The 23,892-nt window shown below is 36.4% G+C and overlaps 1 protein-coding gene across 7 annotated transcripts; it reads right to left on the reverse strand.

The window, feature by feature from the left end:
- Nucleotides 1–366: 366 nt before the first annotated feature.
- Nucleotides 367–22,838, reverse strand: nt5c2a (5'-nucleotidase, cytosolic IIa). Of its 7 annotated transcripts, none has more exons than XM_057848969.1 (19): nt 22,755–22,838; nt 21,472–21,590; nt 17,187–17,225; nt 15,885–15,958; nt 14,038–14,155; nt 13,404–13,499; nt 12,361–12,452; nt 10,777–10,834; nt 10,454–10,547; nt 10,333–10,386; nt 10,154–10,237; nt 10,029–10,070; nt 9,761–9,868; nt 7,814–7,880; nt 5,903–6,073; nt 5,664–5,715; nt 2,985–3,045; nt 971–1,147; nt 367–905 (listed from the first exon to the last, which is right to left on the reverse strand). In XM_057848969.1, exons 2-19 carry the CDS (start codon nt 21,567–21,569, stop codon nt 690–692), a joined length of 1,701 nt encoding a protein of 566 aa, XP_057704952.1. In that variant the 5' UTR covers nt 21,570–21,590; nt 22,755–22,838; the 3' UTR covers nt 367–689. The 7 variants fall into 7 exon arrangements, with proteins under 7 accessions (XP_057704952.1, XP_057704953.1, XP_057704951.1 ...); XM_057848970.1 differs by lacking the exon at nt 22,755–22,838 and adding an exon at nt 22,628–22,644; XM_057848968.1 differs by having other exon boundaries at nt 368–905; nt 21,472–21,606; nt 22,755–22,833.
- Nucleotides 22,839–23,892: the final 1,054 nt, after the last annotated feature.

A 23,892-nucleotide genomic window follows, 5' to 3' on the forward strand; every position in this document is an offset into this window, starting at 1 on the left:
CATGTTTATTTGTACTTTAATAAATAATTTAAGTGTTCCAATATATTTTTTGTGAATTGATAAGCGTCAACAAAAATTTCATTGCTAAATTAGTAAAAAAAAATTTAAAAAAAAAATTTTTTTTAAATTAGTCGACTAATCGTAAAAATAGTCGGCTGACTAATTGGGAGAAAATTAGTCGTTTGGGACAGCCCTAATGTATTATTTCACACATAAGACGTTCCAGAGGATAAGAGCACCCCAGGCCAAAGTATTTGAAAAAAAAAAAAAAGACTTATAGTCCGAAAAGTGCAGTAAGGGTTGAATTTTCTTCTCAGATAAATTTGCTTGTTTGCTTATTTTTGGGTTGCAAATTAAGCTATTATTGACTCTTTTTTGACACAAATTTAATTCCATACTTTATTAAATTCCGAAGGCTTGGGTGAATGCACATACAGTATGCTCGTGGGGTTGTTAACCTTTATCAAGGTTAAGAACCACTGGTCTACAATCGTATTTTGATTCAGCAAATATGATTGCTTTATTTTTGTAAGAACATTTAAATTGTCATTAACCGTTTTCTGCACAGTGTTTTACTAACCTGCTGCTTTGAAAGCGCTATATCAACAAAGTTGTCCATCATAGTTGTCCTTTTAAAAATAAGCTAGCACTCCGTTACAGTAGAGGAGCGTATTTTTCTTGAATTTCTTCTACTCATCGTCATCCTCATCATGGCAGTGGGTGATCTCTTGTGGCGCTTGAGGGAAGAAATGAGGTGGTTGAATCTCGCTGACGGTTCGGGGCATTTGCTTTCGTTTGGATTCTATGGTCTTTAAGTCCAACTCATGGCGGTTTCTTGTGGCCAGCGGGGACTCTTTGTCGTTCACGTTGACGTGCTTGTGCTCCACTGTTGACTCGTGCGGCATCTGAAATGACCAGATTTTTCATGTACAAAATTATTCAATCTTTAAAAAATGTGAAAAAGTCCCACCAGAACATGTGAGGCTCTGAAGAGATAACTGAAGGGGTAGTATAGCAGGTTGATGAAGGAGGCCGCGTACAGGTCTGCGTAACGCATCACCTGGGAGGCAAACAAAGTCGGACGGGATCCACTGCGAAACAGACTTCCCATCATGCCGTAACACATGTCCATGTCATGTGTAACTTTCTGGAAAGGACAAGGGACATTCAAGAAATGTTCATTACAATGCCGAAAGGATTCGAACCCAATTTGAGAGAACCAACTCGTATGCAATTTTTGTGCCTTTTCAAAACTGTTGTTTTTGGCAGCCCTTTCATTTGTCTTTTGGATGAAATTCTTATTTGTCTGAGTTATATTTTAGTTATTTCCAAATGTGTTGGTATTCGTTTAGCTCTCGTCGACAAATACTCAACATTTTTTGTCCCAAACTAACAAAAAAAAAAAAAGTTTTCCAACAATTCCTAATGAAGATTGACATTTGCAACCTGAGGCACGGAGCACTACTACTGTAAGTTGTAGCCAACAAAACAACAGTTTAAGACGATGCTGACTACGCTTATGTTAACACTACAAGTTACATTTAGTGTGTGATGATCACCCAGCATTAAGAAAATGTCACACATCATGAACAAATGACAGAAACTATGGTGCATTTTTATGTCGTTGTCATCTCTGGCATTCGTCTCGTTGTTTTAGTCTCCCAAGACTTATGTTTTTAGCCCATTATCGAGACATCGTCATCATGAAAAAATTGTCCGTCGATGAAATATTTTCATTAACCTTTATAAAAACAACTATGCTTGAAAATAATGAAGTGTAATTTGTAGAGCTGAAACGAATACTTGAGCAACTTGAGTAACTCGAGTTTAAAAACTGATCCGAGTAATTTTATTCACCTCGAGGAAGCGTTTAATCTTGCCAGCTCTAAGCATCACGTTTTGCCCGGACTACTGTTAATGCAGGACAACGCGCTGACGTCATGTGCGTAGAAAAAAAAAAAAAAACCTTACCACAGCCGACAGCCGCTACAAACTACGCTGACGTTGCTAAAGACTGCGCCCGCTTGATGCTAGTGTGGTAGCAGGTAGTGTCCGATGCGTCTCATAGATATCGCATGGATTTAGGACTAGATGCGAAATGACAGACTCGGCCGCGTCTGGGCAGCGTTAGTAAACAGCCACCATCTTTAAGCAGTAGACTTCTCGGCGCTAATAAATATAATGTTACTGTCACTTGCTCACGTAACGTTAGCCTTCGGAGGGCTAGGTTTCTATTGATTATGACCACTGTCGATGCGTGGCTATCGTGTCTTACATACAGGCTTTATTTAATCTGTAAAAACACAGTGCTGTAGAGTGATGAGGGTGTAAAATTATTAAAATAATAAAGCTAACTGTCAGTTTTGGCTCAGTCGTCATTGCTGAATAAAACACCAAGTAGCACTGGTCCTTAATGTGCTCCAATACAGCAGGTATCATACATTTATTTCGAACACCGCAAAAACTCAAAATCCAATCAGTACTTACAGTTTAGACTAACTTAAAACTTAACTAGAACTTAAAAATAGCTTGACACAAATGGAAATTCAATTTAAATACGTGGGAAAAACACGTAGCTTTCAAGTGATGTGTGTTATCAAGCGTAATTACATTTTTAGGTAAGAAATATGTTTTTTTAAAAAATAAGATCTAGAAGTTTTTGGAGTGAAAGCAGTGAATTTTTTTTTTCTAGTCACATCTGATATGGAATTGTTGGCTGTTTTCAACAATGTACATCGAAAATAAAGACATTGATTGACTGAAAATGGTTCAATATTGGATTAAATGTCTTTTTCTCATGTATAATTATAATTTCTCATTACCTAAAAAAAATGTTTTATCCGATTACTTGATAGAATTTTCAGTCGATTACTCGATTACTAAAATATTCCATAGCTGCAGCCCTAGTAATTTGTACAAATGAAAAACAGGTCTTTGAAAGTATCCTGCAACTTGCAATAGTTGAGTTAAAGATGATGTAGCACCTTGATGCGTCGCTGGAGTGAACTGATATCAGGCCTCTCATTGCTGCTGCTATCCAGATGCCTGCATTAAAAATAATAGCAGTTTTTCATTAATCATAATTTTTTTGGTTTTGTTTAAAGACAAGCTCATTTAAAGGACTAATAATGTAAGATTTGCACTTTAATTATTCATTAAATAGACCTAATATTTAAATGGACATGGAAAAGTAAGTTTTTGGGAAGTACTTCTAATACGGTTCTCAATGATTAAACTGAGATTTTCCCTCCACATCTAGGGAGGTTAGCCACAGTGCCATGGGCTTTACACTTTTTGATGACAGTGCGCATGGTAGACACAGGAACATTCAGGTCTTTGGAGATGGACTTGTAGCCTTGAGATTGCCCATGCTTCCTCACAATTTTGCTTCTCAAGTCCTCAGACAGTTCTTTGGTCTTCTTTCTTTTCTCCATGCTCAATGTGGTACACACAAGGACACAGGACAGAGGTTGAGTCAACTTTAACCCATTTTAACTGGCTGCAAGCATTCTTTAATTATTATTGCCACCACCTGGTGTGTGCCACAGGTAAGTAACAGGTGCTGTTAATTACAGAAATTAGAGAAGCATCACATGATTTTTCAAATTTTGTCCAGCCCATTTTTGGAGTTTGTGTAAAATGATAATGATTTTTTTCCCCCATTCTCTTTTGTGTTTTTTCATTGCAAGCAAAATAAATAAATAAATAAAGCATTTGTAATTGCAATCATTTTCTGGGAAAAATTGAGCATTATCTGACAGAATTGCAGGGGTGCCAATACTTTTGGTTAGCTTTGTAGGTTGTAGACAACACATGCTGTATGTTGACATGAGTATTGCTAACGTTAATGTGTCAACTGTTAGCCTCTATCTTTTTTGATTGATATGCAAAATAGGTATGATAACGCAGCATGATGCTCCATTGCGAAGCGCTTATCTGACAACCCAAAACGGAATGGAATATTGTGCTGTGATGTTAAAAAAAACAACAAAAAATCGCAATCGTAGTTTATAAAGATACTGATTATCAGTGCTGATATTTGGAAATTGGACGTATATCGGTATCGACCTTTTTTTAATCCGACCAGCCGCTATGAAAAAAAAAATCAATTTAAAACTGGGTTATTTTGGCTCAGCCGTGCCTCTCTCCTGCACTAGTATTCAAGACGTCTTCTAATTGGTTAAATTGTAATGGTAAATGGAGTTGCACTTGTATTGCTCCTTTCCACCTTTCTAAGGCCCTCAAAGCGCTTCACACTATATCCTCATCTATTTACTGGTGTCGCAACACCAGGAGCAAGGTGGGGTTTAGTATCTTGCTCAATGATACTTAAGAGAAGGTCATCAGGGCAGAGAATCGAACCCACAACCTCTGGGTTGGGGAACGACTACTCTTCCCCTGAACCACGCTACCCTAAATGGAAGAAGAATTCAATAAATATGCTTGGGGTTTCAATGAAGTTTAGTGTCTGCATGAATTAATTTTTTTCGCCAATTTTTACACTTTTACTGCAAATGAATATCAACTCCAAAAATCGGTTATCGGGCCCTCTACCTACTCATTATCAGTATCGGTCCTGAAAAACCCATATCGGTCGATCCCTTCAGAAAATTTATTGAGCAGAGAGGTATTAATGAATCCTTTGACACTAAATTTTTAAAAAAGATTTTGAACTTAGTATCTACTTGAAAGCAAAAAATATAAGTCAAGTTGAATTGATTAAATATCATGAATTATAATTAAATCATCAATAAAAAAAATAGAAATTTCATATATGATGCAAATTATTTAAACAGGCATCTATGGGAGAAAAAAGCATTTAAAGTGATTTGATCTGCAAATTTCAGGACAATAGACAACAAGGGGTTTTATCAGCATAGAGAACAATAATACAGAGAGGTGGGTAGAGTAGCCAAAATTGTACTCAAGTACTAGTAAAAAAAAGTATTTGGTGAAAAATACTCAAGTAATGAGTAATATTGTGAGTTATATTTATGAATGGTTATTATTATACTCTACTATAACATATTACTTAAACATATTAAGCCAAAGAACTACAACAACAAAGTTCCAGCGAGTGAAAAAAAAAAAAATCAACAGAACTGAAGCATCATTCGTCCGAAGAGCATGAGTGCCCTCTGATGGACAAAATAGTTCCTAGTTTGAAAAGTGAAGAGTTCCTTCATAATTACTACTTTGAAATTAAAGGATCATATCTCCGGTTTTCCATGGTCAATCGGTGACAAGTAAAAACTTGGAGAGAGGTTAAAATCTGCGCTTTCGAGTCTTGTTGAGGGAAGCGCTCTATGTCCAATACTTAATTTAAAACATAAAACTGGTAACGCTATTGTTGGCAAAAAAGGTAAAATGTTATATTTAAAATGAAGAGGAAAAATGTAACAACCAGTGTAGTCCAAAGTTGCGGAATAAGAGTAGCATTTCTACTACACAAATCTACTCAAGTGAAAGTAAAAAGTATGGCTTAGTAAAACCAGTTTAGAAGTACATTTTTCTCAAAAAGTTACTCACGTAAATGTAACACCTTACTAACCACTTCTGATAATATGTATTTGGGGATTTGTTTATACACACACACACTCACACCAACAGTAAATCTGCTAGCTCAAATTAGCTTAAAAAACAACAACAACAAAAAAACTCACTTGTAAAGCTCAGCAAGGAAGCAGTCCAGAGATTGGAGCTCCTCAAATATAGCTAAAAACAGAATCTACATTAGTGTGTTCATCATAAACCATGTTTCTAAGTTGATTCCTGAGCCCAGGGTACTCACAACAGGGGTTAACTGTTTGAATGATTGCGTATAAACATTTTTCAAAGCAGGTACCCATTAAGATGATACATATTTTTCTTTCCATGTCAGTGGGTCTGCCTTAATACTTACAGCTCTTTTCAGTCCACACATGCAGCTCCTGGGCCAACTCTGGTATCACCAGGAAAGTTCTCCAGCCTTGGCGCTTCTTGGATTTCAGAATGTCACCAAAGATGTGGTCGCCAATGTAGACGATATCTTTGCCCTTAGCGCCCAACAAGTCACATACGATGTCAGACGAACCTGTAGGTATATATCAAACAGCAATGAGGAGGATTTTGGCTGCTGAACAAATTATAATTATGGATAGTCTGGTACCACTTTAGTAAGTTGGGGGAAAACAACAGATGTTCTACTGCTGATTATTACTAAAAAAGCATTTCGGTGGAAACAAATTCCATTTGCTAATTAGGCTGGCAAATGAGAAAATTTAATAATTCAAATGATTGTGTGTTGTGTTTATTGCGATAATACAGTCATGGAACGCAATGTTCAGTTGGCTTCAAATGAGCAGTCAAAATGACTCAATTTGACTGGAATGACACATGTTGGCATTTTGGAAAATTGTTATAGAATTCTACGCTTGGAAAACCCTCCCGGGTTGCAGAATTTAAACTATTCTGTACAGAAGAATGGGCCAATCTACACCCATGGTCAAAGGTTTTGAGACACCTACTGAATGGGAAAGTGTCTGAAAACTCTTGACCACGAGTATGGGGCGCCGTTTGTAAAGCAGAACATGCTGAAAATTACGACCACATTTTCTCACATTTAGCGCCACACAGTGTTAAAAACGTGGTGAGACATTTTTAGTCACTTTTTTTGCACATTTACAACATTGTTTAGCAACTTAAATATTTATTTTTAAATAATAAGTATTGGACTTGAATGTGTAAATCCAAAACTAAATCTTTATTTAAATCGTAAATGTATTTCCGAAATATAAATCTGATGTGTATATCCTAAATATTTATCTGAAATTTATATCCGAAATATTTATTTTAAATCTGAATTTAATATTTATCTCCTAAATCATAAATATAAATAATAAATCTAAATACTAAATTGAAATGTTATATCTGGAAACGGTTGCAACTATATATTTAGCTTAATATGCAAATTCACATGACTGGAGACCGGAAGTAACAAAACAAAAGCTGGAGCAGCTCAGACTGTTGGTTTACGTTGCTTGGAAATGAATAAAACTTTCTCAACGGTGGCAGTCGGCTCTTGGACTTGAATCATTGTGATAATAACAATATTTAGGTAAAATACACATTAAGGAGAAAGCATTTAAAGAGTTTTAGTGGCACTTTTACGCACGAGCCCTGTAAAGTTACTATGAATAGCCACGAGTGGTCTCTGTTGGACTGGACTGGACAGGACAGCAATGTTGACTTCTTTTGAAGGGCAGTTGAAGAGCTTTCGGATTTCGGTGTAATTTTACGAATATAATCTGGACGACTTCGTCAAAACAACCATATCATTATTAACGCGTAACTGCAAGGGTAATATTCGCTTTTTTAAAAAAAAGTGTTTTTTTTTTTGCACTCCGTTAATGGTCCCTCCCAAACCCGGAAATGTGACGTAAATTACTAGACGCAGTAGACAGTAGACACTCCACAGCAAGAGAACCCTACGGCTATAAGGACCAAAAGACATTGCAAACAATCCAGCTTGTGTTGAAAATAACCGACCCTTTTATTTATTTTTGTTGTAGTAAATTGTGTATTCTATGTGACTCGTCTTGCCCTATGTTTGTATATTTGTTAATTAAGTTTGTATAAAAGAAAAAAAAACTGTGTGTTGTGTGTGTCATTAAGAGTAGTCAAAAAAATTCCATAGGATCCAAATATTATTGTCACAGCTGTTACACACATACTGTATTTGCATTTAACTTTTCATGAATTCATGGAATCCAGAGCAATTTGAAAAAGTTGTGAGTCTATTCCAATTTATGTCTTGAAGGAGGTTATGTATTACCTCCAGAGTAAACAATTCCATGCTGGAGGGGGCCAGTGTACGTGCCAATCTTGAGCTGACCAGTTGTCTGAAATACACACAGTAGAAATTCACGGTACTGTCAACCAATATTGTGTTCGTTGAACATATTCAGAAATCTGAATCAATAAACAATGAGCATTTTATTTCACCAATTCCATCACGTTCTGATATTTAAATATTTCTTTAAAGGAGCAATATGTAAGATTGGTAGTGTAACCAGGATCAAAATATTTAAGGCACAACTTCCCTAGTTTACGAGCAAGATGGTACTTGTTGATTCATCATGCAGTACTGTCTTTGCAAACCTCAACAGTCCAACCACTTTGCCGTTCATCTGATGTTCGAACCAACCAGGAGAAAGAGAAAGAGGCGGGAGCTGCAGACGTGACAAGGAAGCAACTATCTGGTTGAATGAAATGACAAGAGTGCAACCGGTTCTTGTAGTTTCTGAAATTTTGTCGGAATTACACTTAATTTTAGAGATGTCCCGATCGATCGGCATCGGGTCCGATCACATCATTTTCAAAGTATCGGAATAAGCAAAAAATATCGGCCATGTCTTTTTTTAATATATATATATATATATATGTATATATATATTTTAATTAAATCGTTTTCTAATGGAAATTTTTCCCGATAACGGCGGCAATTAATTTATTAAACAATGTGTCGTATTAAAATATTTAACGCAAGTAATGTATGCGCTGCACGACCCTCTCACTTATTGTCGCGCTCAATCTGTAATGATGGCGTTTTACCTATATAGAGAGATAAAAGGCAGTGCAAAATGAGTAGAGTGAATTTTGGCAGCCTTTGGAGCCTTTTTTTAATTGACTAAAGCCTTGCAATCCCTCCCCCTATGATTAGAAATATCATGGGAAGCAATGTGGGGAACCAAGATGGCAATTGATCTTTGTCTTAACACCTTAAGCTATTTCCCAACGCAGAGAAGATATATCAATTGGTAGCACGACGCACAGTCATGGTTCCACTTCCCATCATGCATTTGGGATGGCCACAGTATCATTTACTGAAAGTTCAACAAATACACTAGATGGCAATATTTAGTCACAATATACAAAGTCACAAGTCTTTCCTCCCTCTCACAGAAAAATGTTAATAATGTAAATGCCATCTTGAGGATTTATTGTCATAATAAACAAATACAGTACTTATGTACTGTATGTTGAGTGTGTATATATTCGTCCGAGTTTTAGTCATTTCTTTCTTAATGCATTGCCAAAATGTATATGATCGGGAAAAATTGTCAGGAATGATTGGAATTGAATCGGGAGCAAAAAAAAAAGCAATCGGATCGGGAAATATCGGGATCGGCAGATACTCAAACTAAAACGATCGGATCGGGAGCAAAAAAAAACATGATCGGAACAACCCTACTTAATTTCTTCATTAAAAAGAAGTGTTTGCAATGGCGTCACCCTCCCTTACTTCCTCCCCACTCCTGCTCTGCTCTGCTCTCTCGTCTCCGTGAGTCCGTCTTTCTCAGACTTTTCTTGCGTCAGTCAAACAACATAGTAACGAACGCCTTTCCCGCCTCAGTAACTGTAACGGCTTTGCCAAGATGAGAAAAGTAATTAATTGGATTACTCACTACTGAAGAAAATAACGCCGTTAGTAACGCTGTTATATTCTAACGCCGTTATTAACAACACTGGTAAACACAGAATCAAACTAATAACAACTAACTTGTGCTGAGTATTAACTTTTAAAATGGGAAAATCTCGGCTTAACCACTGAGAGCCGTGTTAGAAGTCTTTCCCAAAAGCATGCTTAATGTCTATTGAATATTAAGGCAATTTAATGACTAATTAAAGTGCAAATCTTACATAATGCTCATTTAAAGTATTAGCTTTCATCATGGCTCCACCTTCTGCACCCATTCCCACCTCTACACACTCCACTCACTGTGTCAACCTGCCGCAGGACGGTTCCCTCTCCAAAGAACACAGGCTTACGGGCATCTACCAGGATCAAGTCGAAGTAGGACTGCCAGGGCCTGTGGACTGTACCCAACTACAACAAAAAACAAACACACGTATACATACATACAAGTATTTCAAAAAGGTGACTCATACTATATCAAACAAAAAATGACTGGAATGTATGTGAAAGCTTTCTTTGGGATACTGATAAATATCATAAATGTTAAGCAGACCAATTTTAATGCTGTTACCTTTGGACCATGAGGAAAATGGAACAGGTAGGTCATAATTTTCTGTCAAAAAAAAATGCAGAGTAAAAACTGAATACTTTTTCCACATTCTGGTCCACAAAACAAATCTTTTCTATCTAGCTCACCTCGGTGTACTTGTAGTCACTGTTGGTTGCCAGAAATATTTTGGCCACTTCTTTCATTCGACTAAGAAGGAGAGGAAGCTTAGGCTTAGTGGGAGATATGAAAAACAAACAAACACTATCAATTTCACACAAATCAGCTCAAACTATTTTCTTAAAGTACGATGATGGGTCCTACTTACATCCTTTACTACATACTTCTCCAGGTTTTTAACAGTCTTTTCTTTCAAAGAACCCTTTGAAAAGAAGAGCAAAAGTAATGCACTAGATACTAAGATGACTATGAAAAGATTGTTCATTTACCTGGAAATGTACCCAGTCTACAGCATCCCTCACATCCTGGAACATGCTTTTATAAGACATATAAAGGTCACCATCTTTAAAGCCGGTCTCACAACTGTGGGTAATAAATACAAATGTATTATAAAGTAACACACTGCAATACAATATCTATTCTTGAAAAAATCACATTACTGGGATGATGTAATGCACATATGTAAAATGCATTTCGATTTCACTGGAGTAATATTGAAGGGTCCGTTTCAAAACAAAGTGGCACAATAATACTAGTAAATCATATACAGGAGGCAACATTGTCTACTTTTGTAACAATGACCATACGTTACCTTGTGTACCGACAGCAGTTACTGAAGAAGTCAACTAAGCAAGCAAAGAGGTAGGTTTCTGAAAAGGAACATTTATAAACAAACTTATGTATCAATTCTATAAATGATATAAACAGCTAACAAAAAGTAGGCAACTCAAAACAAGATTTACATTGTTTAATTAGATGACGTTACGCGTAGCTAAAAATTTTATTCCAGTTGAAGTCGTGTTACTTAGACATAATATTACTCAAGTAATAGTACTCATCCCCCCAAAAATTACACAAGTACAAGTAAAAAAAAGTATTCGATGGAAAGAATACACAGGTAATGAGCAACTGCTCATAATGTCTGAAAATGATTGAATTTTAACTACAACCCGACCAAAGAACATGAGTGCCCGCTAGTGGAGAAACATATTTACTACCTTGAAATTAAAGCGATCATATCTCTGGTTTTCCGTGGCGTATCGGCACCAAATAAAAACGGAGTGAGTTTGAAATCAAAGCTTATTTTTTTACGGTGCTTCAAAGATGCCACGTGATGGAATGGTCCTACGTGATCACAGGACTTTCGACTGCAAGTTTGTGTGTGTGGACATATGACTGTATTTCACGTCTGGTATAATACAGTCATTTGATTACTGTTGCGACGTTTCAGTGGTGAAACTGGTAGAGCCACTGTGGTCAACTCTGGCAAAAATAAAGTACAGTGGGACCTCTACTTTTCAGGTTAAGGAACGCCCTAATGGGAAAATATTGCCTCTTGTTAAGAACGTAATTTCAGGATGTAAAAGGCAAAAATACAGTATGGCTGGTACTCCCAGAGTTTACTGAACATAACCTACTTATAGCTGCTCTGCCTTTGGCTATTGCCTACCATTCCTGGCATCCAATTGGCTAAGAGGGACCTCTAATATAGTATGTGTATATGCGTATCCCAGCGTCCTCTTCATTCATCCCTCGTGTTCCAACAACTTTACATGAGTGTATTAACTTATATTCTTTACTCTTGGTTTTTTACATTATGCACAACTCAGATTTTATGTTTATTGTGCAATAATCTTATTGTAACATGTATTTCTTACATGGTTTGATGCATTTTTATGCATTATAGAAAACTTATGTCTGAATTTTGGGAGGCTGGGAATGGATAAGGGCATTTACATGGAAAACGCATCTCTACTTACTCTATTTACTTTAATTTTCAGGTTAAGAAGCTACTTGCAGAACCAATTAATTTTGTAAGTAGAGGTACCACTGTAAAATCTAATATGTAGAATAAAGAGGTAAAGAGTAAGAGCAGCGTTCCTTCTTTATGAATCTACTCAAGCAAAAGTAAAAAGTATGAAGTAGTAAAAACTACTCTTAGAACTACATTTTTCTCCAAAAGTTACTCAAGTAAAGGTATCTCAGAAAATATAATGCGCTACTTCCCACCTCTGGTTGTCGTGCAACATAATTAAAATTGTCTTGAATTATTGTAACAGTGCATAAATAAAGTAGATATACAATATGAGGAAAAAAAGTAAGATGTAATTCAAAGGGAATATGCCAGGCGTCCCTTTTCCATTTCAGGAAAATACATTGCGATTTACATTATTACCAGGTAGGTTGAAGAGTGTATTTAGGATGTAGAAGCGGTCTGTATCTCCACGCTGAATAAATTTGTTTGGGTAAATCTCTCTGATGTCAGCCCTGTGCACAAATGTAAAGAATACAGCTATACAAGAAATTACTGTGAACAAATTCAACAATGTTTCAGTTCAAGTTGGGAACAGTTGCACATAAAAATAAATAATAATAAAATGAATATATACAGTATAGTCGATCGCTGCCAGGCCCCCAGTCAAATATGATTGGACATTTATTGCCATCAATGGCAGAGAAACATCGCTCAATGTCAATCGTCCCAGTTCAAATAATAATAATAATAAAAATAATACTACAAAGCGACAAAATAAGATGTACTAGGATTAGGATATCATCAAAAGAAAGGTAATGCTTTTTGTTTGTTTTACTAAGCAACATTTTAGAATATCACAATCAGGTGGAAAAAGATTGTGTATTTAAAGATTTTTTTTTTTTATGGCTACAAAGCAACAAAATAATTACCGTAAGATGGACAAGGATATTGTAAAAAAAAAAAAAAAAAATTAATAGATTATTAAATAAATGAATGAATTGCTGAGAAGTACTTGGTATTGGCAGATCCCAAAAAAATCGGGTAGAAAAGTATGTGATCGTGACAACTATTAATAACATCGTTGTTAAAAATTAGAGGCCTGATTTTAGACAGATATTGCATTGTAATCTCTGTTCTTTTTTAAACTGATGTACAAAAAAAGTACACAAAATAATAACAATAAAAATAAAACAAAAAATACACAGTTAAATAATGTGACTGTACATGGCTACCTTGTTATAAACTGTAAAGTTTGCAGTCCAGAGGCTTGTTGAATTTCTTTCGATTCTTTGAAACGTTAACAAAAAACTATTTTAGTTATTGGACCTTCTGTTTGCAAGTAGGTCATTTGCCTTGTCTTTAATTATGTTTTCTTTTTATTTTGTAAAATAAAAACATTTCAGCAGACTTATATTCACACAACATTTATACTTGATGTGTACATCTTGAGATGAAATTCTCACCCTTTAATGAAGTTGAAACCGTGCACACAAACTAGGATGTTCCCATAGGTGTCCACCTTGAGCAGGTTACCATACATAGTGTCAAAGACAAGGCCTCTAGAATAGAATGGTGTAAGTGAGTGGCACAAACTAAACAAACAATACTAAACATTGACTACAGAAAAAAATAGTATAAATACTTTCACAATTACCCTTTCGCAAAAGCTCAGCCCTTGCTTAGTTACGGTTGATAAGCCGACAAGCTTTATGACTCCGTCACAAGACATTGCAGGCAGACGTATACCTGACTGTTATTTATGTTACAGTGGAAAGAAAAAGTATCTGAACCTTTTGGCATTTCTCACCTTTCTGCATAAATCCCCATCAAATGTGATCTGAACTTTGTCAAAATCACACAGATAAAAATGCTGTGTCAGCTTTAACTAAAACCACCCAAAAATCTATAGGTTTTCAGATTTTAATGAGGATAGCATGCAAACAACATTGTAGCGAGCTATCGTGGCAAAACCATACAGGTTCAACACTGACAGCAAAGGGTTGGGTATGATTGATTGATGGCCGTTTAGGGGGAGGAGTTTGCAAAAAGTTAATTGTATCAATTTGAAACACCAACAAATACATAACTTGGATTTACCTCGTGGGGAATGAGGGATCATAAACAAAGTTGAGTAGCTCCTGTGGATATCCAATAGACACCAGGCGCTCCACTGTCAAGTCAAAGCCAAGGGCCTCGTACTCAGGAGACTTATACACTTGATGCACACAGGGAGACAAGTTTATTATACAGTACTCATCTCTAAATGTCTCCAAACTAACATGCTTAGTAGAGATTTATTAACCAATTTGAATCCTTGGGGAATGTATGATGTGCATGATAGGAGTTTGTGAGGACTTGGATCAATATAATATCACTACAGATGAAATTACACTTCCATTGAGTTTACATTTGGATGCAGGTCATGAAATCAAACGGCATTTAAACTCATGGTTTTAAATGAAACTAAAATGATTACATACCAACAAACTAAATAGCATAACTGGCAAGTAATGAAACAGCTGAAACAAACACTGAAGAAATTATCACAGAACATGACCCTTGAACTTAACATTTTACAATATTATTTATATTTCTTAATTTGCAGCCAATTGGGTCAAAGCTTCATGGTGGTTAATTTGCTGTACGGCGCCATCAAACGGTCTTGAAGCCAAAGAGGTCAACAATGTTGAGAATTGTACGGCAATTTAATACACTGACATGAATGTTCTTGTGATACAATATGAAACAAATGCAATAAGTGCCATAAGGATGATTTGTTAATCATTTTGAGTTAGAAATAATAGTTAAAAAAAAATTCTCACTAAAATAGTATTTTGATAATACAGTATTATCTACAGACATGTACATGTTTTATCTAAGTGGCAAATAAGAATGAGAAAAGTGAGTTCGGGGAAGCTGTCATAATATCTTGTATGTTTTTTTTCATCAAATGATCAAAAATATATTTGTGGCATACCGATACCGTGATATAAAATAGCTTATACAGGTAGTCCCCGGGTTAAGACGTACCAGATTTACGTGATTTCGACTTTTAAGACACCGGAGTCGTGTTTTTTTTAATGTATTTATTTTTTAAATAATGTTGACTTTTGGTTTGTGATGCATTCTTTTATCTTGGCGCAGCAAGCGTAGAGCAGGTCGTACTAATGGCACGGGAGTAAGAGTGCATGTACACACGAAGAAGAACATATTTGCATACACGAGGAAGAGCGCATTTGCTCCCACAAAGAACTAGCGCAGCCGAGTGAGAGAGAGAGGGGACAGATTACAGCTGCAAGCATGCGCGCACATTTGTTGCTTGTGATGCATCCACAGAGGCAAAACCTGTGTATAACACCTGTTTTTGTGTGTTTTCAACAGTGGTCGAATACTTGGGACGAGTTTATGTGATTGTTTTTGATCATGTGCAGACGCTGATACAGCAATAACAATCCACTCAAACGATTAGCATGTATCAGCAACTAGTTTTGAATGCAAATTTGAATTACTGTTATTCAAGATGAAACTGATTTAACTTTTATTTTAGATTCATTCTGCAAGTATTGATGTCATGAGCAGCTCAATAAAGTAAGCAAACCACATTGACGTTTGACATCGTCATTTCGGAGCTTAGCTCGTTATCTAGCTAGGACTTAGGACCACCATTTTGGCGAGGACAGTACAATGACGTAAAATACATGTTTTTGGATAGTTATTTTGAGATTTAGGAGGTATTTAGGGGTACTTAAAGTGTTCATTCCAATTCACGCAGGAATTCAGGTTATGTCGCCAGTGTAGGAACGGAACTCATTTGTAACCCGGGGACTAGCTGTATCGTGATAGAGGATTTTTCCCATAATGCACACGACTACTGTCAATGTGTGCAAACAGATGAAACAGTACAAAAAAAAAAAAACGTATATAGAATCTTAAGGTAAACTTACCTGCCAAAGTATAATCCATATCAAAACCAAAACACTTGATCTTCTCCATTGCTAAACTTCGGTTGACAAACACTCTGTAAATTGAAAAACAGCTTGGTTAAACTTGTTTAGAAAAACTGGCAACCTGCATACAGCCCCACAATTGAGTTTTTTGGCAGATTAAGATTTCTGGAGTGAAAAAGAAAGTTTATAGTTGTACAAGTTGCAAGTTGTAGCCTTAAAGGGACAGATTACTCTGAGTATAAATGACCTTCATGTGAAAGAAGTTCAATGTAATAGAGCAGGGGTAGCCAACTCTGGTCCTCGAGGGCCCCGATCCAGCTTGTTTTCCATGTCTCCCTCCTCCAACACACCTGACTCAAATAATCAGGATCGTTATCAGGCTCCTGCAGAGCTTACTGATGAGCTGATCAGTTTATTCAGGTGTTTTAAAGGAGGGAGACATGGAAATAAGATGGATAGGGGCCCTCGAGGACCGGAGTTGGCTACCCCTGTAATAGAGTATGCAAATTACAAATTTCTTAGACCTCTGATAATGGAGAAAATAATGTTTAAACACAAAAATTGGCACATTGTGTGATGTCACTTATAGAACCGCACATAAGGTAGCTGTCAAAAACCGATGAAGAAACAATAAAGAATAACTTTACCTGTAGCTGATCAATTTGAATCAGAAATGTAGGCATACGAAAGGCAAAGGCCTCGAGACCAGGGCTAGGCGAAATTTTTGTCTCGGCGTGCGGTCTATGGGCCCAGCCTTCCTGTTTGTGGTCGTTTTTGCCGTTTTGCTTTGCCATTTTGGATTATCTTCGACTTGGAATAAATTGTCAACTTTGTTTGAAGTCTTTGTTAATTGCTTTCTTTTAGCCATCAATATTGGTGGTAAGAGTTAGAACGAACGCTTAGCGTTGGACTAAGAGGTCAAATGCCAACGCTGTTAACAAACAATTTAGCTGCAGATGCACAGATAATACAGTACATTGAAAATACTGTATAATGTGTGTCACCACTCAAATTGCATGCGCTCTTGAACAAAGACTATATGGAAATGGTACAAGAAATGGCAACACATTAACAGTGACGGATTAGGATTATGATGACAGGTAACGGTAAAAAGATGCATCAAGAAAGAACGCAACGGCTCAATCTGAGGGACTGTGTGTCAACCAGCTATTGCCTGAACAGTAATGAGCTGTTTTATATCGGTTGGATGGCGTATGAATTAACATTATAAACATTAAAGTGGAAATGAAATTTAGTTGGGAGTCTCACTTCGTTTAAGCATCAAAAGGATGTCATTACCTCATTGCTGGATGGTTGTGAGCCAGGTCCTTTGGAAAGCTTTGTAATAGAGAATACAGGTACTATTACATATGTTTTGAGTTATGCAGTATAAAAGTAAAAAGGTATACAGTACACACAGTAATTATTAATGACAGCACTGTACAGTCATTTCATTCCCTGGGCACTGAATCACTCTTTCACATTATAAAAGTGCACTGCAGGTTCAATAATAAATTCATGAGTAAAGAAACGACTTTTTCAGCTGCGCAGGAAGTGGGGTGCTGTAGCACCCCCTGGTGTTGGGAAGAAAAAAAAGTGTTTCGGTAGTTTATTTTTTATTTGTTAAAAAAAAAAAAACTCAATAGTTAAAATAGGAGTGGGAACCTCTTGGTACCTCACAATACGATACTATTTGCGATACAAAGCTCACGATAATGAGGATCTGACGATACAACGATTATCGATACATTGGTCAGGAAATCATTCTAGGATATTCTACAAACAACTAATTAACAGAAAAACAAGCTTCTGCCGTGAATTGGAATGAGTTTATCATTGGTAGACGTCCAATCCATTTGAACTGGGAGGGTGGCAGCGAATGAACATTGTTCATTCGCTGCCATCCCTCCCACTTCAAACGGATTGAACGTCTATGGCCGGTAGTGGCAGCTAATGCCAGGCAATGAGGGAATTTTGGGCCATTTAAGGTCATTTACCTGTTAATTTTCAGTTACTTCCTGTTGATTTTGGGGTATTTTATGGGTCTCTTCCTGTTTACTTTGAGCCTAAGCCTAGGACCTAGGAATCACCCAAATTAATAGGCAGTGACTCAAACTCAACAGAAAAGGACCTGTAAATGCCCTAAAATGAACAGCAAGTGACCTGTAAATGCCCCAAAAATCGGACAGAATGACTATGAATGCTCTGGTTTCGAATGAACGAACGTTCCCAGTCTAAATGGATTGGGCGTCGAGCACCGTCAATGAAGCCTTAGAGTTAACTGAGACACTATTATGGTGGAAAATTTTTGTAGCAACTTGTTGGTTTATTTTTTTTGTAGACGTTGACAACTTTTCAAAACGATATCTCGATCCTTAGCAGGAGCATATCGATAACCTTTTGGGACACAAAGTATCACGATATATCACCATTTCGATATTTTGTCCCACCCTTAAGTTAAAACATATTGATACAATAGTGTATTTAACTTTGGGGATTAAAATATATGTTGAAAATATATTTTTTTGTTAATAACATGGTCACCACCTGACACCTTGCTTGCTACCAGGTCACGTTGGATAAGGCGCTATTGGAACGGAAAAGCTAACTGTTGACAAAGACATTATTATGGCGCAAAAACGAATTAGCGATTTTTTATGACAAAAACAGCCAAATTTAAAATTCAATTCGCGGTCCAAAATGAAGATGATTATGATATTTTATAATCCCAGATAGCAGACCGACATTGAATAAACGTTGATGTTCCATCAAAATCATCAGTATGGTTGACATAGAAATTTTCGACGTCAAGTGACATTGAAACAACGTTGTTCTATGGAAAATCAGGCGATGGTTGGGTTAACATTGTTTTATGGTTGATGAACTAATGATGACAAATAGTTGATTTATGATTAACCGGGATTATGATGAAAAGGTGACGTTTGGGTTTTGTTAGGATTTCAACGTTGAAACAACATTGATTGAGGGTGAAAAAGTGACGTTGATTCAATGATATAAGATCGACAGCGGAATATTTATCCAACATCTTTTCAACGTCGGTCTGCTATCTGGGATAGTGCCCAGCGAGGAAAAATTAGCTGCAGATTTAGACTGTAGACAACTTCAAATAGTTTAAATTGTAGCTGTGGCCATATTATTGTTTGTTGTTGCTGTTGAGCTGCCCCCATGCAAAGCGCTGTTGGATATTCGTGTGCAATTAATTTGAGTGTTGTGAAAAGTGTGTGTTAAACCGAGGATCATTGGACCTTTCACTTTTCAAACGTGTTTGTGTGTCACTGCGCTGTCTAGCGGCAGGGATTTGCATTGTAATACATCGATGTTTTTTTTTTCCAATACAAAAACTCCAACACATGGGCCTACGCTGTCTTTGTAGTAGCCTAGTAGTAGTACGTAAACTATCCAGCATGCGTGTGTACTGCCAATATGCATACCTTGTCTACAGAAAAGGCGCGAGCCTGACAAATTTGGCCAAAAACGGCTGTTTTTGGATAAGAAAATAAAATAAGATCCTCCGCGCACCCCCTGCTGTGTGTGACTTCCACCACCCCTGGCCGATACAAAAGGGTGCGTAATATGATGGCAAGACGAAGGAGGCCCTTTAATGCTGATGTTGTCAGTAAAGCGTGGCGAGCCGAGCACTCTAGTCCCAAGCACGAATGCGTTTATTTTTCCATTGTTGCACAAGAAAGCCACAACTTTTTTTTTCATTTTAAGGAGGAAGGGTAGATTATAGCAGCTGTAAAAAGCAGCTGAGAAAGGGGCGTTTAAAGGGACAGAAAACATCTTTATCGTGCTATCAATGGTAAGACTCTTAATTAAGTGAAATAAAACGTTTAATTTTTCTTATGTGTAATAGTGGCGAAAAATAAACAAAGGAAAGTATTTCCAGAAACTGGCCGTCTTTATTACGTGTACACATTTGATCAATTCTGGTACTATTTTAGCCAATCAAATGGCTAGTATCCTAGATTGGCAGCTCAATCTTGTGTTATCAAGAATAGCAATTGTCACATCCACTTGTATTTGATTCTATTATTATATATTTGTGTAGGTATAACTGAAGTCACACAATGGCTATACTTGTAAACGGTTTAAAAAATTTTTTGTGTATGAACAGTTTCTCCACTATCAAAGGTCTGCGAAATTCACCATTTGCATACTTAACTACTTTGAGCAACCATATTTCACATGAAGGCCATTTATACTGAGTGTTATATGTCCCATTAATGTCGTTGAACTATAGTTCAATCCACAATGCTTGGAGATATTATTTATGCGTAGTACCCTACCAAAGGGGTTTGGAATCGCCTTTCCCAAAGTTCGGGAAACTAAAAGAAATCACATTTAATCATCTGAACACCATATTATTAGGTTCTTATTTCCCCTGAATAAAATTTTGTGATGGAAACTCTTCAATACAAGTACATAAGCAACATCACTTTACAATAATTTTACTCTGAACTCTTTAACTTTATTGTTATCATTTATGGCCTTAGGAGTTGGACATAATAATGGAAACACCTAGCATTTTGGCATCACAAATATTGAACATAATTGTTAGAGAATGGAATGAGGAACATTCTAATGAAGTTGAGCTCGTAATGACCGGCACAATCCCCAGACCTTAACATTATTAAGCATCTATGGTCAGTTTTAGAGATTCAATTAAGACATCGATTTCCACCGCCATCGTCTCTAAATAGATTTGAGGGTGTTCTAACTGAAGAATGGCTTAAAATTCCTTTGGAAACAATTCAGGAGTTGTATGAATCAATACCTCGGAGAATTGACGCTGTAATTGCTACAAAAGGCGGACCTAAACCACATTAAATTAATTTTTGTTGATTTTATAAGGTGTTTCCATCCAACCCCTGTTTATGGCCTTAGTAATTTTAGAGGTCATTGAATTAGCCTCTCATTTAATAATGTTGCTTTCAAAAGTATTAAAATCCATCAGCTGTCAACATTAGGCAAACGAGTGGCACAGTACCGACATGCATCCTTGCATTGCGGCCAATGTGCCGGGCCCCGGCTCCAAGCCGCGTCAAACCATCTCTAGATGGCAGCATACGTTTCTCTAAAAACTCCTTGCAATTGTACGTTGAAGAACATTGTCCCCAAACTGTTTGACTATTTTCTCATGCACTTGTTCACAAAGTGGTCAACCTCACCCCATCTTTTCTTGTTAATGAGTAAGCAATTCAGGGATGCTTCTTTTATACCCAAAAATAGCACCCACCTGTTCCCAACTAGCCTGTCCACCTGTGGGATGTACCGGAGATGTTTGATGAGCATTCCTCAACTTTCTCAGTCTTTTTTGCCACCTGTCCAAGCTCTTATAGAATGTGTTGCAGCCATAACATTCCAAGTCAATGATTAGTTGCTATAAACAATAAAGCTGTTCAATTTGAAGTTGTAATTAAATGTAGGTTGAACTTGATTAAATCACTGCATTCAGTTTTTATATTTAACATAACGTCCCAAACTCATTGGAATTAGGGTTGTACATTCAAATAAAAAAGGTACGACAGAGTAATTCACCTACAATAAAATGGAATCAAACCTGTGATGCGTTTCACGTCGATATTTCTTTAGGGCAACACCATCCATGTTGGTTGGGAGATCCGCATAGTTCTGTAGACGGTCACTCCAGGAAGTCATCTTAGAATGTTACAATTGTTGCTGAAAATAAATCAATCTTGCAAGACAGGCACAGACATAGATGAAAAACGTGATTAATAGAGATTGGTGTGAATGGTGTGTGTGTGTGTGTGTAAGCTTCAGCTAGTTGTGTATCAATTAAAAAACAATAACTTGAAAACCAATCAGAGAGCAGCTACTGATGATGTATAGTTTTTCAAAAGTGTGGCTATAATTCTTTAAGTAATGCATCCATGCAATTACACGTCATCAGAAAATATGCAATTACACATCATCAGAGAATATTAAAAATAACTATTACCGATCCCTCAATTATCATGGTTAATGGGGCCCAGAACCAACTTCTTAAGTGAATCAATCTTAAGTGAAAAACCAATCCAATTTTGACATACATTTTTTGTGTATATAGAATATCAATAAGTGTATATAAAACCCTACAAATGCATGTCATCAGTAGAACATTAAAGAATAGTTTGAAACATGTTATAAAATAATAATATAAACTATAAATAATATAAATACGTACTGTACCTTCATTCTCTCACTCAGGATACGTGTGTGTACATACATATTTAAATATAAATAAAGTGTACATAAATGTTTTTATAACTCTTGTATTCTTATAACAAGATTTAAGAAAAAAAAAATCCGCGATGCACCGAGGGCGCGAAGGTTGATCCGTGAAGTAGCGAGGGATAACAATTCTTTACATTAGAATTTGCAGCCCGAGTTATAAATTCAGCTTTTTAAGCAATAATATACGACCAAAATGGAAGAAAGTCACTTTAATGCCAATATTTTTACGCATTGAGGGGGAAAATAATAATATATATATTTCAAAATAAAGCAAATTTGTAGAGAACTCGGAATTATATTGCTGTGGGAAAACTGAGAACGCGTTAGAAGTTCTTGTTCCTTATTAGTTGTGCTAGTTTCGTAGAGGATCTTAGCGTTTTATAAGCTTGCTTTTCTTGTCAAGTGGAACGTCGAGGCTACGCTAAAATTAGCAGAGTTGCTGGTCAAGATGTTATGTCCGGTGCTTGTTGGTCACAGCTAACCGGAGCAAACCGCGTCAATTCTATCTCCGCCTCAGAATTCCAGTGTCAGTTCTATGCCTTTCCACGGAAATGTTATATTAGCCGCTACTAAAATGACAAGTAGTAGAAGAATGAAGTAGCCACTCACAGACACAAACCACAAAACAGACGCTGTCCAGTCAGTGAACTCATTGGACTGCGCATGCGCCTGTGGAACGGCGGTGAAGTCCATCCATCATCCACTTACCACCATAGGTTATTGATGCATTTACTTTGCTTAATACATGCAGTGGTGGATGAAGTGCTTTTTTATTTATTTTTTTTAATTAAGTAAAAGTTCCCATACAGGAGAAAAATACTTAAGTACAAGTATAAAAGAAAACACCTACTCAAGTAAAAATGCCTAAGTACTTGCTTTAAAATTCATAAGTAAAAAGTAAAGCATTTTCTCCCGATGCAAAAATGTCATATGGCAGAAAACACAGACAACACTGAAAAAGCATTTTCTGCTCTTGCACTCCTCTTTAAAATAAACTGCTGTATTTTATGCCAAAAGAACTGTTGTGTTCGATAGAACAATATGTCTATACGCTGCCATAGCAGATTCATGGCGCATTAAGCCCCTGAACTATTTCTAATTTGTCTGTTTTACCCTGGAAACCCCCGTTTACAAATGTCGCGCAACCGCTTTTGTTTCAACCCAGCCATAAAAAGAAGGTAATTATATTATTCAAAATGTCATTTTTAGCTTAGAATCATTGAGGTCTAATATTTCATTTAAAAAAAATACTTTAAAAAATGATTCACTCGCATATTTTAAACTTTTAAGCAAATTACATCACAATGAAAAAAATGGTGTCTGTAAATAAGTCACGGATATCTACCTCATAACTATCGCTTAATTTAATTTTTTTTGTTACTGTCGCATTTTCCCCGATATGTTAGATGATAATTGATCCAAACAAAGAAAAATTGGAAAAAAAAAAAAAACCTTTAAAAGGGTAAATATATGAAAAAGAAAATCTTGATCACCCCTTGATGTCTGTGATTTCTGCGTCGCAACCCTTGTTATATTACCATGTTTCATCCATAAAATCCCCACAAAATCCGGCTGTGGCCATTCTTCTTGACACTCAATGATACATGCTACATGGAGTTTTTGGATCGAAAAAAGGTAAGTACGCGATAATATCTCGTTAAATCATTGCGTCTTTAATTATGCTCTCTCATGCTCTCACCTCCAGTTAGGGTTTTGCTGTTTTATTGTAATTATTATTATTCTTTTT

The sequence above is a fragment of the Corythoichthys intestinalis genome, chromosome 10 (assembly GCF_030265065.1).
Source record: "Corythoichthys intestinalis isolate RoL2023-P3 chromosome 10, ASM3026506v1, whole genome shotgun sequence".
NCBI lineage: Eukaryota > Metazoa > Chordata > Actinopteri > Syngnathiformes > Syngnathidae > Corythoichthys > Corythoichthys intestinalis.